Source organism: Littorina saxatilis, unplaced genomic scaffold, assembly GCF_037325665.1.
Source record: "Littorina saxatilis isolate snail1 unplaced genomic scaffold, US_GU_Lsax_2.0 scaffold_435, whole genome shotgun sequence".
Classification (NCBI taxonomy): domain Eukaryota; kingdom Metazoa; phylum Mollusca; class Gastropoda; order Littorinimorpha; family Littorinidae; genus Littorina; species Littorina saxatilis.
The window spans coordinates 39,848-55,000 of record NW_027129022.1 but is presented as its reverse complement, the minus strand read 5'-3'; the positions used below and the strand labels follow the sequence as shown (position 1 = coordinate 55,000).

At 41.1% G+C, this 15,153-nt stretch overlaps 2 protein-coding genes across 2 annotated transcripts in view; both read right to left on the bottom strand.

Annotated features, from left to right (window-relative positions):
• LOC138957305 (oocyte zinc finger protein XlCOF14-like) overlaps positions 1-1,399 on the bottom strand; it is a 6,221-nt gene extending 4,822 nt beyond the window's left edge. Inside the window, exon 1 of the mRNA XM_070328438.1 lies at positions 1,067-1,399. Within this exon, the coding sequence (XP_070184539.1) occupies positions 1,067-1,399 (333 nt within the window). The remainder of the gene's footprint in view (positions 1-1,066) is intronic.
• A 1,958-nt stretch (positions 1,400-3,357) lies between these two features.
• LOC138957309 (uncharacterized) lies at positions 3,358-7,951 on the bottom strand. The gene is made up of 3 exons (XM_070328441.1): positions 7,829-7,951; positions 6,051-6,272; positions 3,358-5,021 (listed from the first exon to the last, which is right to left on the bottom strand). The coding sequence occupies exons 2-3, from the start codon at positions 6,245-6,247 to the stop codon at positions 4,853-4,855; spliced, it is 366 nt and encodes a 121-aa protein (XP_070184542.1). The 5' UTR covers positions 6,248-6,272; positions 7,829-7,951; the 3' UTR covers positions 3,358-4,852.
• Positions 7,952-15,153: the final 7,202 nt, after the last annotated feature.

Sequence of the window (15,153 nt, the reverse complement as noted above, 5' to 3'; positions counted from 1 at the left end):
GAGTGCCTGTGAAGAGACGACTGGTGTTTAAAGGCACAGTAAGCCTCCCGTAAACCATCACAGATACGGTCAGGCGTTTACACACAGTACAAACACCCTTTCATTTAAACACTCACCGATTGAGAACATCCTAGGTGCCCTCCGTGAAGAGCGAACAATTTTCAAAGAATTTATTTTTGCGTGGTTTATCTTACCCCTGAGCCATCGTGAACCCGTGTGATCCAGTTTCCCTTTTTCACAATGTAGTCGTCAGTTAGTTATTTGAATGCGACTATTTACAATAGCACGTTTTTATGCACGAAACAAACGGCTGTGGTTCACAAGAACTCTAGCGATGGCTTTTGACTGTTGAGAGGAACGGCGATATGCACTGATAAACCGGCGTCGTCTGCTACGACCCTTGCGCGACCCTGCTTCCGGGCTTTTCTTTTTTCAAACTTTCACAACTTCGAATTGTACTGATCTTGTCTTGATGAAAAAAGAATTCTTTTATGATTAAAGAATGTTTGAGTAACAAGCTGTCAATTTATTATTTAGATTTTAAAAGTTAGGTCTAGCGCAAAAACGCACCACGGTCCAAAAACATTTTGATAATCATCGATTCACGGCTATCGCCAGTTTGCATCGATAGAATGAGACCCGAAGAGAAGTAACTCATGTTTGACCTGAGTTCAGGATGGGTCCAAAAAGTGTTCGAGACAATCTGCAAAATTAATTCTTTAAAAATTGCTCGCTCTTTACGTGGGGCACCTAGGATGTTTCCGTTTGGTGAGCGTTCAAATGGAAGGGTGTTTGTACTGTGTGTAAAAGCCTGACAGTATCTGTGATGGTTTAGGGGAGGCTTACTGTCCGGGCGTGAATTCCGGTATTCATAACAGCCGTCCAGCACCAAAACGAGGCGCCATTGCTGTTGAGGCCAAGTCCACGAAAATAAATTCTTTGAAAATTTCTCACGCTCGACAGAAAGCAGCCAGGATGTTCCCGTTCGGTGAGCGTTCAAATGGCAGTATGCTTGTACAATATGTAGACGCTCGGGGAGCTCTGTGATGGTTTACGGGAGGCTTACTGTGCCTTTAAATCTTTTGAGGCAGGTGACGCAGCGGTGCTGAGGCAGGTCATTATGACTGTTCATATGCTGTGTCAAGTAAGTCTTGCGGGGGAAGGTTTTAGCACAATCCGTGCACTGGAATGATGGTGGTTCCTTGACACCACAGACTTTCATGTGTCGTTTCAAGCACACCATGTTCTTGAATGTTTTGCCACATGTTGGTGTTGGGCATGTATGGGGTGCAATTTTCTTGTGCCTGTTGGAGTGCGCCTCGAAGTACACACGTTCCATGTAGCCTTTTCCACACTGTTCACATTCAAACGTTGGCCCATCCCCAGACCCATGTGCCATCTTGGCGTGGTTGTGGAGGTTGCTGGCAGTTTTGTACTGACGCCCACAGCCCCCACACAAATGCGCCTTGTGTGGGGTGGATCATGTTTCGGTTCTCCCGGCTCCTGGTCAGTCTGGTCAGTCTCCGCCGGCACACTGACAGCTTCCTCGACCGTTCCTGGCACAACTTCCTCGGAACAGTCGAGGAAGCTGTCTAAAGTAAGTACTGATAAATCAGCCATCTGCAAAAAGCAAAACCTCGCACAATGTTAAACATTTGAACTATCCAGACAAATGAAAGGGCTGAATCCCATCCCCTACAATGCAAAAACATTGCTGTGTTTTCTCAAGAGTATGTCATACATTGCACACCAATCAAACTGGGCTTATAGCACGCATAAATCAAACACAAAGACTTCTTTATCTTTTTGTTCTGGACTTTAGCCCTTTAGCTGTTCTGGGCTGAAATGAGATGGACTTTAGCCTTCAATGAATAAAGTGAATGCTGATGCCCAAGTACGGAGATCTAAAGCGGACATAGATTTTCTATTGATGCAAAAAGTGAGAAGAGCGTTGGGTTTAATGCGTGAATATGCCAGAGTGCAAAATATAACGAGAAAACAGACGAAAATGGTCCTAAAAAGTAAACAATCTTGACCGTAGCCATCCAAATCTGGTCCACATCCGGACTTTAGCTCCCGACTGACGATTTTATTGCAAGTTTTTGCCACAAATACAGCATCAGCCATCATAAAATTATAGCAGACGTTACCTGACATCTGTCTACAAACGCTCGGGTGCAGCACAGGGTGTAAAACGGGGTTTACTTTGAGAAAACAGGAAAAAACTTACCAAGCGTCTGCCCGTGCGTGCTCCCGGAAGTGAATCTTGACCGATTTTGCCTTAGCCTACTCTATACGGTGTGATTTCGTGCAAACCGACTTCATCAACTTTGAGCAAAACAGGTTGGGGTTTCAACCGAAAAGAGTATTGTCGCGATTGGCAGTACCCTCCGTTCAAAGCTGCTTGAAGGTCAGTGTACTTTGATTGTAGATGTAGTAGATGTTTTTTGTTTTGACCATGCACCCACATATTGGTGCGCAGCAAATGTGAATTGGTGCAGATTAGTGTGTCTTGGTCCGGCTATTACTGCTGGATTACAAAGATGATGTATTGACGTCGAAGCGCCACAGGCAACACTGTTGCACAACGGTCTGAGCTGAGCTGTGGAAAATGGGGGCTGGGCAGGAACAAGAGCGGGTGGGGGTGATAGGGGTGGGGGGTGGCGCGGCAGATTAAGAGTAACACGTTGTCAGTTTTTTGTGTGGAGACATTACACAATATATGTGCCAAGCGTGGGGTAAATATGATCGCAAACTCCAAATGTAAATCCATGACATTGACAGTGTTTGCTTGAATTATAATTCACTATGTATAAAATATCTATTGTAAGCGTGCAGTTTTTGCTACTGAAAGACGAGAGATGTGAGAATCGTGCATGTGATCTGTCTGCATTGACTGAGACACGTAAAACCAGCTTATGTGTTGAAACTTACGCATGGATACACACATGATAATATCCATACGTCTTTCAGTGGGTATTTCAATTTTCAATGTTCTGAATAGGTCAATAGACAATACCAGACCAAGCATACTTTCAAATCAAATTATCATTAGACTAAGTGTCTTTCTTCTTTTACTTCCAGAGGAAAAGGGAACTGTCACGATTCCCAACGGCAAACGATGAGAACAAAAGGACACTCCATAACAAGCCCTGCTGTAGGCCTACTTGCCGCTGTCACGAAAAACCACCAGTCATCAAAATATTTGCCTGTGCACAGACAGTCAACCCACAGCAATGTGAAAGGTGTACGTACACACACACACACACACACACACACACACACACACACACACACACACACACACACATTGATACACACACACACACACACACACACACACGTGCGCGCTAAATATAGAATTTCATGTTTTTATTATGAGCATGAAAGTTGCAAAGGATGAAGTGTTCTTTCTGTTTTAAAGGGTCACAAACTGATGATAAGGTAGGCCTACACCCAGCACCTCTTGTTCACATGAAAAAGGTTGACTTCTGCCAGCAGACGGATCCTGAAGAACCCAAAGGAAACCGACAACCGCTTGCAGTGCATGAACATCTTTTCAAAGTTATGGAGGAAGAGCCCGTCAGCGAGTCAGACGAGGTGACAGATCGAGAAAACGAGGACTGGGAACTCAGTAACCAATCCGAGGAGAGCTGTGACACAGTTATCACTGGAAGGTACAAGCTTTTGTCATGAATCTTCTGTCGCTGTTTCTTAGTTGAACATGGGGAAATGCCCAATGTCCCGTTTCACGCTTAATCACGAATTTCGCTATATCTCATGTACATTGTTGTAAACATTCCCACCCCCCACGAAAGAAAAAAAAAAGAAAAAGAAAGAAAAGGGAATTTATGCAACAGATCATGTCCGTATGTGATTGTGATGTATACTATTTCTATGTTGTCTGCTCCTGAAGCAGACAATGTTGTTTTGGAGCAACCCGGATGACACGGGGTGGGGTAAAACAGAGGATGATGGGTACATTATAAATATAGCCCACAATCATCCTGACTGTAAACAGTGACAGCCGAAATATTAGCTGAGTTTTTGAGGAGTAGAAAAGCGACAATAATCCCGGCGAGTATCATTGTTTTTTAAGCTTTTCTGTTTTGATATCGTACCACTATCATGGGCTTTCAATTGAAGTGAAAAACTTCATGAGAGTGGTAGTTATAGTGTGAAAAACCTTCCTGTACTACTCTGCAACAGTTCTAACCTACTTTGGAAGCGTGGGTATTTGTTCCTTCTGTCAAGATGGTTGAACGTGCTACAGTTTTGTTTGTCGGACACTCGCATGCACGAAGACTTGGGGAATTCCACAAATAACCTCTGCTTTCAGTTTCAATGATCTCTCCCTTATGAGTATGTTTCTGAGTCATAAATTCACTATCTGATGCAAAAGTTTTGACAGACCTGAGTTTAGTGGAACTCCCACTCTATGTCCTAAAAAAAGATATGTAACAAAATCAAATCTTAGAAATTAGAAAAATATATAATAGTGAGGGTAAATTTCTAAAAGTTTAACTTCAAGCAGTTCATTTAACCAAGAAAGGTAGTGAACGTTGTAACACAAGAGGGGGGGGGGGGTATATTTAATGTACCCGTTATACATTCATACCGATGCATATCACCACAAACAGTTATTTCTTGAGTCAAATTCATCGATTTAATTTGTATTTCTATTTGCGGGGCACAGGCTATGCTGACCGGCTCACAGAGTATCTGATGCGGGAGTACACCAACAGCCCCAGGAACCTGGAACTAAGTTTGTGGGATCATGTGGACCATGTACCAGACCACCTGGCATCCCAGTACCATCGTCCCACCATGCAGGAAGCTGTTCAACACAGGGTCACACGATTCCCTCCAGCTGGGGGAGTTTGAACCCCACTCTTCCTCCGTCTGGGAAAGTGTCCCTGATCGTTTTCACGGCACAAGCTGGTAGAGGCACCCTGATGCTTTTGCCTAGAAAACCCCAACACCATCGCACCAGCTGCCTGTAGGCGACATATCTGTATTTCCTGCGAAAGCAAGAAAGAAACAAGTGGTGTAAAGCAATCCCAGAATAACATTGAACACACTGCATTTTTGTCACAAATATAATATAGGCAAATATTTAAAATCTATATATCAATAACCCGTAGCAAGAAAATAGATTACAATTTCATACGAAAATCGTATAGAAAGCGTGTGGAGCGATTCCTTGAAAATGATTGCTGAGATCTTCATGAAACTTTGCATCTAAAACCTTCCAGAAGATGTCTTCCTTTTTTTCGATAAATGTCAGGCGGAAACCTCCTTTTCTTCATCCATAAATATAAAGATATGACATGTTCACTTTAGAAATTTGTGTTGGAATCTGTTATGTAGGTATACTGTATGCAGGCAGTTATCGGACTATGACCAATGTCCGCCAAGTTCTATTACTGTAGGCTTTCACCAACGATCATCAGCTACACACCCATTCTAAGCAATGAGGTACATTTCCGATGTCAAAACTTAAGAAAAATGAACAAGCTCTAATCATACTGATAATTATGTGGATAGGGTGGATTAATGTATTAGTTAATTATTTGTCAGGGGAGTTACAATTTTGTTCGTCATTTTTTTTAATCGGAGTACAACCTGTCGTGGGGAGTAACTTTCTCACGTATGAGTAGAGTAACATATTCGTACGAATTTTTTACTCCGGAGTAAAAATCTCGTAGGATTAATATCGTGCTACACCGGCAAGTAAGAAGTGTACATACTGAAGAATCCCACATCAATTAAATTGTATCTTGAAAAGTTTGTGGGTGGGTGTTCAGTCTTACAATAGGTTTTGTATTTATTTCACACAAATGCTATTGTTTTCCAGTTGCTGTTATTTTCCACTGTTTATGTTTATAATGAAGATTTAATTAGATTCTATGTATTTGTGTCTAGTTTACGTATCCGATCTGTTTATTTGTGTAATACAATGTACTACAGGGTATTTCACTCTCTTGTCAGTGTAAGAATATGCAAATATATCCGAATGATAATCTTCTGATTTGTGTTGTGTTACATACTCATGCAGATCGAAGTTTAGACGCCCGTAGTCCTGCTTGTACGCATAGTATGCGGTCTCCAGGCAGTAGATGTCCAGGCACACGGTACGAAATCCAAGATGTGCTGTGATGCAGCCTACCTGCTCTTCCAGGCCTTCTACCTTCTGTTTGATTTGTCTGACGTCGTGGCAACACACACACTCAACAGAAGTTGGCATCCGGCAGCAATGTCCGCACTGACACCTGAAACAGTAATCAGCATGCCCCGTTCACATAGGAGACACACAAAAAAAACGGGTGATTCTTATGTATGCACAAAACTTACCATGCTTTACAGAAACAACACGAACAGTACCATTAGTCGCGGTTTCACAATGCATGCAGTGTTAGTACCCTTCGAGTGAATCTAACAGGGTCGCTTTTTAACACTGACCACACATCGTGACTGACCTGGCCACTGTGAAACAGAAACAATGTCCTGTCTCCTCAAGGTGTTTGAAAATACTCCTGCACTGTCTTTTGAACAGTGTCCCATGTTGCGAAACAAAACAGACCAAACATCAATCAAAAGAAGGGAACTGTTGTGTATACATTTTTGGATATTTCTGAGAAAGCATCACATTCACAGAATTCGATTTCAGCCTGCTTCTGTTGGAGCCTGGGGAACATAGCCACTACACAATGGTCGCCTCATCACGGGTATCGCGCGTGCGCACACACACACACACACACACACACACACAGACACAAACCCACACACACCCACACACCCACACCCACACACACACACGCACAAACAAATTAATCTTTGTTCATCACTGAATTATTTATTTTCAGATCTACAATAGATCTTCCTAGTTTTTCTGTTGAAATCGGGCACACGCCATTATGCCCCCCCCCCCCCCCCCCACACACACACACACACACACACACACACACCCTCCTATTCAACAGAACGAAGATTGTTTTGAAGAGTTCTTCAAAAACATACCGCTTCACTCAAGATTAAATTCTGCACTGATTTATATTAAAAAAAACACACGCTTTGTCTGCATCATTCACAACAATCCTTGGTATCGTCCCAGAATTGCCTTTCGTTCATTTTCAATGCCTACTCGAAATGTCCTTCTACCTTTGAAAAAACTATTTCCCAACCTCCCTACTGACCAAACAACATCTCTGGCACGATTTCCTTCCTAAAATAAATTCCCCAAATCACCACTTTTAGACCATAAACTCATGTCCTTCCGTCGTTTTACAAATCGTATCATGGCAGATCTAAAATACATAAAAAGGTTACAGGGGCATAGGCACATGTAAGGCAATATTCCTGAGATAGATCTCTGAATATTGAAATCACCGCCGCCATTTCAGAAAGCTCCCTTTTACTGTTTTGTGGTTCCATGCATTACCTAAAACGAAACACTGTGTCTTACTGTCACGAATCAGTGAAAATATCATCAACATCAATGTCATTCTGTACGAGAAAATGGCATTACGCAATTTGACTTACTATCAACATGTTTTGTTGTGTAAACGGAAAAAAAACCGTGCTTAGAATTCCCAGAGGGGAAAGAGATCGTCAAGTGTAGGCAACACTGCAGATACATTTATTCTGAACTGTACAGTGCCAAGTAAAATATCCAAGTGGTAAGAAAACAAGACGCTTGAAAAGCTCAGCTTAGCATAATCCTGTCATGCTAACATACCAACAGAAGCACAACAACTGATGAGTGGAAAACGCACATGACTTTTGATCTAGCATGCAGAAGATAGCGACAACAATAGTAATCACATACCAGTCAGTGTTGCCGATTCTGCATGCTGGCTCTGTTACGAGTAGCGTCTTGTGGCCTTCTTTCCTCGTCTTTCTTCCGTGGTTCAAACTGGTAGGAAGAACGATAGCCTGGCTCAAACGTGGTCCGTCGTACTCCTCCTCTTCTAGTTACTGCTGCTGTAAATACTGTGAGTGGCCATATTTGTTCGAGCAGTGTGTGACGTAGTAAACACGTGTGCAAAAGGTCATGAGCCAAGACTGCGCGCGCGGTGGAACAATTCGGAACAGCAAAAAAAGGTTTCAAAGTATACTTTTGGGGCTTCTGTGTTCATTTTTACACATACAATTGTGGTTAATGAATTAAAAGTGTCAACGTATCAAAAGTGACCCTAAACCTTGGACTTTTCCTTTAACGGTGTTAAATGAAGCGACCATCCACACAATTAGGTTGCCATCCAGAGTTTAGGTTCCCATCCACGTGTGGATGGTTGCCTTATGGTGATTTAGGCAACCAAACCTGTGGAAACGGGGGTACACACACACACACACACACACACACACACACACACACACACACACACACACGTACTCAAGCACATTGAATTTATACCGTTCAATCGCTGAAACAAAAAAAAACATATCGGTAAGCCAAGGTCATTAATTAAAAGAGGAGAAAAAAGTGTGTGTGTGTGTGTGTGTGTGTACGTGTGTGCGTGTGTGTGTGTGTGTGTGTGTGTGTGTGTGTGTGTGTGTGTGTGTGTGTGTGTGTGTGTGTGTGTGTGTGTGTGTGTGTGTGTGTGTGTGTGTGTGTGTGTGTTTGCCTGTCGGTTTGTCTCTCTGTCTGTCTCTCCCTCTTTCGGTGTATATCTGAGATTCTCTGTGTGTGTGTGTGTGTGTGTGTGTGTGTGTGTGTGTGTGTGTGTGTTTGGATGTGTTTGGGTGCGTGTGTGTGTGTGTGTGTATGTATGTATGTGTGTATGTGTGTGTGTGTGTGTGTGTATGTTTGTGTGTGTGTGTGTGTTTAAATGTGTTTGGGTGCGTGTGTGTGTGTATGTATGTATGTGTGTGTATGTGTTTGTGTGTGTGTGTATGTTTGTGTGTGTGTGTGTATGTGTGTTTGTGTGTGTGTGTGGGTGTTTGCGTGTGTGTGTGTGTGTGTGTGTGTGTGTGTGTGTGTGTGTGTATGTGTGTGTGTGTGTGTGTTTTGGTGTGTTTAGGAGAAGAAATCAGGTTCATGTGCATGATAACATGCAAATACTTATTATTTTCCAGTAGTTAGATGCGTAATTGCTCCTTTTATTTATGTACATTTATTTTAATTTATTTTAAATGCTTATCAGCAATAGCCTGCACAGCTTTATATTGTTTCAAAAACTAAAATGAATTGAACCTATGAGATCAAAGGCGCTCTTTGAAAGCCACTAGCAACTGCACTATTACGCCGACTATGTTTGGGTTTTTTAATAGCCCGTGAATGTATTTGAGTTGCTGTTAAGGGTCTTGTGCAAAGAACTGGAGGCGAGCCAAATGTGTGTGAAATCAACCGATGTAGTGTCACACGGGCTCCGAGAATGTCTTGATATCAATGACTAGAGTATGTGTGCCAACTATCAAGCTTGCAAACGCACTTACAACTATACAGCAAGTTAGTATTTGAATGGAACGTGTTTTGAGTGAAGAACACATCTGGGCTAGTTGATAAAACAGTACTTTAGTGTGCAAGAAAGAAACAAAATCTCCGGGACACAGTTTCGAATGATGAAATACAAAGCGTTGTTTATCTCTTGCATCGAACAGATTCAACATGTCCAAAGGCCCAGGCAAAGTTATTCCTCACAAATGAAGGGGATGACAAGAGTGACCCAAGCGAGCTTACAGTAGGCTACCGGAAATATTTCCCTCATTAGAAATTGTGGATCCCCATGTCTCAAGAAATTAGGGCTGTGTGACAAAATGCGTCCGCCATTTACATGTTCGATCAGTCTCCTTTACTTAAACGTGTAATTCCTTGTAATGACATGTTCATACATTTCCACAGATTTGCTGAAGAAAAACAAATGCCACGTAATTGTGTCAACAATTTTGAGAGAAATTGTGATCGAATAACGGTTTCCTTAAACTGCTACAAGACAGTGTACATTTTTCTATGGAAAGTGTTAATTTAATAGGTGCTTTGTTTGATAGCCCCGTTCAGCTTGGACTGTGCTTTTGTCCCCTAAATAACTGAGTTGTATAGCTGAATACAACAATACTTTGTGTAATTCATTATTGAAGATTCAACCATTTCACATTTAATTGTTTAAAGTCTGTAGGGCCGGACTAGGCTAAGAGGAGGGGGGGGGGGGTTGCAAGTGGTGGTCCAGGGGGGCGGGGTCAAGGGGCAGAGCCCCTTGTGGGGTAGGTCATGGGTAGGTCATATTCTGAAATAGGAAAATGGTCGCTCCTTGCATGACACGGCATAAAATAAACAATAGTAAAAACATTTTTAAATAAGTGAGGTACATGTTTAGGCTAGGGGGGGGGGGGGTTGCGTAACCCCCATAACCCCCCCCCCCCGGTAGTCCGGCCCTGGTCTGTGATGGTACTTTAATAGTTGTGAAGTGATCTCTTGAGACATCGGAGATGTATAATTCTCAAGAAGGGAACCACGTGCGGTAGCCTACTGTAAGTTACATGACACAGTCCCATAAAGTTCCCATCAGAATAAATCTACAAACAATGAAACCGTTTCCAAAATCACGCTGAATGCCACTGAGGAAAACAACGGCCATGGAAGCCGCTAGCAACTGCATATGAATGTCGACTGTTGTATCGCCTTTCAAGTTGCACGTGGATATGTTCGATTCTCTCTTTCAAGTTGTTTTGCAAAGAACTCGAGTATCGCGAACTCGAACAATAGTGACAGGGATTGGAGTAGTGCCAGCATGGCCCCCAGCTGTCTTTATAACAACGACAAGACTGTGTGTGCCAACTACAAAGCTGGAGCAGTCTTAAGCTAGCGTTCCTCTTTAGAGAAAACCAACACAAAGTCAGTGTTAAATAAAAAATGTCACACGTTTTCCTTCTTTGCCACTACTAAAGCAAACGTGTGCACAATTGTATACACGCTTTGGGGCATGGTAAGAACGGATTCAAACTCGAAATCGTCTCTCTCTCTCTCTCTCTCTCTCTCTCTCTCTCTCTCTCTCTCTCTCTCTCTCTCTCTCTCTCTCTCTCTCTCTCTCTCTCTCTCTCTCTCTCTCTCTCTCTCTCTCTCTCTCTCTCTCTCTCTCCCCTCCCTCCCTCCCTCCCCCCTCCCCTCCCCCTCCCTCCCTCTCTCTTTCTCTCTCGCTCTCTCTCTCTCTCTCTCTCTCTCTCTCTCTCTCTCTCTCTCTCTCTCTCTCTCTCTCTCTCTCTCTCTCTTCAATTCATTTCAGTGTCGCCAACACGTTAGTTGTCACCGTTGCCGAACGGTTATGGCGCTCGCCTGTAAGCCTCTGAGTCCAGTTCAGTTCGCGGTCTGCCCTTATTTTGTTTACCCTTTGTCAATTTTTGTTGCTTTTGTTTAGTTTTATTCATGTGTAAAAGATTATGTTGCCAGGAATTTCAAAATGAAATTATGGTTCTGGAATCAATTTTCTTTAATTTCTCTCCAACGTAACATTTGTTTCCTCTTTTTACTGTGTTCTCGTGATTGTTTGTTTGTTTGCTTGTCTTGCTGTATTATTTTTCCTCGTGTTTGTGCTGTTGTTGTTTGTTGTTTTTCTCCATTATTTTGATGCCTGTTGTTGTTGTTGTTGTTGTTGTTGTTGTTGTTGTTGAGGGGCCGAGGACGACCCCTCTTCTCTAAAGCCTTGGGAGAGGTGCACATGAATCGTTTTTTGCCGTTCTCACGAGATCAGTTACTTTTGTTTTGTTTCGTTTCCCCTCCTAATTTGTGCATCTTCACAACTTTTCTGTTTCATCTGTCATACATGGTGTCATTTAAGAGAAAACAAGTCGCGCAAGGCGAAATTACTACATTTAGTCTAGCTGTAAAAAATCACAGAATAAAACTGAACGCACTGCATTTTTTTTGTAACTGTAGACAATACAGCTTCGTACGTCAATCCCCGCGGCAGTTTACCCGTGCAACACGAAGTGAAAGTGACGAGGCAGAATAGCGCTATAGCGTACTGTGGTAAGGAATAAAGCGCGTTTTTCTGTATTCTTTTTAATTTTCTGAGCTTGTTTTGAATAAAACATATTATATCTATATGGTTTTGGAATCAGGAAATGATAAAGAATAAAATGAAACCATTTTTGGGTCGATTTCTTACATCTTAATCGTAGTACTAACCTATTTTCGTTAATTGTGATCACATTTTAAGAGTAAACATAACATACAGTATGTATGTATTTTTAGACCGTGTGACCGTTTCTGGAATCTACAAATACATATAGTAACTGTTAACTATGTTGCGTTTGTGTTAGAATGTGTAATCAAACACCATACGGAATAAAGTTATTCAACATTGATACTCTTTTTCACACACTCCACCTATGTTGTATGTCCAGAGGTCTAAACATAGCCCTGTGAATATATACGATATTGAAAATGGAGAGGAAATGGCATGTCCATGGCGTTTTTCTGAGGGCATAAATGGATTCAGCCATGCAAGAGACAGAAACATATGGCTTTCAATGTACTTGCGAAACAGGCGTTACAATGTAGACTCTCGGTTCCAGAAAAAGATATGATGTATTTGCTTCAGTCAGCAGTAGCATATGACAAGTTACTTCTCAGACAAGCTGCATCAATCCACATGAAGTGCATCAGAGAAAGGGAGAATGTACGTTCTGGCTCACCGATTCCGACAGACCCTAAATATTAACGCAAAATAGGCTTCTGGACTAAACTTTTACTAAAATGAAACATGCGACAAAATCAGAAAAATACTGCATAAATCCATACAAAAAAAAAATATAGTAAAGTAAGGTTGTTTTGAACCAATGCCGGGTCTGTCGGAATCAGTAACCCAGAACGTACATTCCCCCTTTCTCTTATACAACATTCTTAAGCTCAATACGCTCTCTCATTTACAAACTTTACTTCATATGTTCTTTCACTGTTAGAATTATATCTGATACATGCAATGTGACTGTCTAAACGAATAGTTAACTCTTTACAAGTGATTCTATTTTTACTTTTTCTTCCCGTCCTATTTGAATCCCCTTTTTTAAAAACTGCTTTTTCAGATCTTCTATATCGATTGGCTTGTTATATTCAGCTCGTGTTTTTGTTTGAATACTTGCTTTCTTACTTTTGTAGTCATCAAAGTCTGTTTGTATCTGTTTGAATTCTTCGTCAGAAACTTTTGAATCTTCAAGTGCTTTACTGATAGACAGTTTTAGGCTAGACAATTTTGATGATGCAAGAGTGGAAATGGATTCGTGTTTTTCAAGCTTTTTCACAATTTTTTTCATTATAGCTGATGCTATAAATGATAAACCACCAACTGCTGCTGCGACACCACCTAGGATTAGAGAAACTGGAGTCCCTACTCCGGTAGCTAACAGAATTGTTCCCGTTACACCTGCAGCTGATGCAAGGATAGTAGAACCAGTGCTGGCATTAGAAAGGCTGTTGTAAGTTGTTGAGTACTTACGTCTAGCGCGAGAATATTTTTCTAATTCATCTTCTAGTTGTTTTTGTATATTACTAATGTGTGCCAGTCTGAATTGTTGACTTTCTGCTGCACTTTCATCAATATTAGGATAAAGCTTCACACTGCTAGTCATCTTTTTAATGCAAAATATAAAATATTTATCTTAATTCTCACTGGCCAGTGTTTCTGCTAAGCTTTGAAGCTGTTCATTGCTTAACACCTTATCTGTATAGTAGAAAGCAATCAAATCAAGATAAGTAAGATTGATACTTCTTATTTCTGTTAAATTATTTATATCTGCGTTAACAACAACATTTTGGTTTGACGTCTGTTTTTTTATTGTGTTAGAATCCTTTTGAACAGCAATAAATACTCTGACTTCTTCAACATTTAATGGTCTCCAGTTGAGATTTATTCCTCTCATTAGAACAGTGTTTGTGGTTTCTTCCCTTTTCCTGACAACTATATCAAATATCATAGTTGCATTCTGCCCTATTGGAAGCTTGGGTATAAAATCGACAATGGTGTCAGCGTCCTTTTCAACACTTTGTTTTCTGTGAATGAGATAGTTGTTCTTATGGAAAGGTTTAACTGCAACTTCTCCCCTGCTGTTAAACGCAGGAACAAGGCTAACAATTAGTGGTTTAGCATTGATTGACTTACGGAATGTGTCGTCTTTTCCAACAAGAGTGTATGGACTCACAAATTCAAACTTCATTTCCCAGTCAATCTTTTTCATAACAGGACTAAGTACCCATTTTTTATTCTGATGTTTCCACATGTAGAATGTGTCATCGACAATTGGATCAGGTACATTAACATCACGGATTTGACCTAGTTTGAGGAATCTTGGTTTCTTTTCATCGTCGATTTCCTTTCTCTTGTAATAACCGGTGTCTGTAAACTCGAATGCATACACTGCACCAACTTCAGCATTGCTCTCAAAGTCGATAGCGTCTGCTAAATCTTTCAACTCTATAGTTGAACATGCAACAGGATAAGCTATTGTAGGTCCACTCGACATTTTAATACTCAATATTTTATGGAACTATTTCCAATGTAATGTTAAACAAACAATCAACTGGTTGTCCACTTTGATTTTTCAGATCAATGTGTAGGAATTCATGACACCCTTCCTCCAAGTCCTTGAACTGAAGTGTCTTAAATGTTGGCACGTGCATTTTACAAAAAGAGGCATCACTCGGTGGAAGAATCCTAAGCAGATCAGAACGCTGATCATTAAACAGATTATAGGATGTGTTAAGCTCTCTCATGTGAACAAACAGTACACTGTTAACATCCATGTCAATGGGACGTGTTCCCTTGTATATTTTTGTAATTCCAAGCATATCAAGGAGTTTGGTTGGAAACTCAACGTTTACTTCTCTAGTTTTGGGCATAGTAAGAGTAGCAATGAGACTTGCATGATTTAAACTCGCTGTAATACCTACTGGAGCAAACAATTCTTTCTCTAAAGTGCAGAAGTCATAGTAACCATCTTCTACAGAATGTGTTTTACCATTAATTCTAACCCAGTTGTTAGCCTTTTTTTTACTGATATTATACCAAGTAACCTTGTACATAATTTCATGCAGTGCAACTTTCATTCCTCCATTTTGATTGTTGATAGGGTTTGCAAGTTTAACTGGCACACTAGTCTTCACATTTGTTAGTGTGATAAACATTTTTTATTCAATAACAAAAATGATTCAGTATAAAT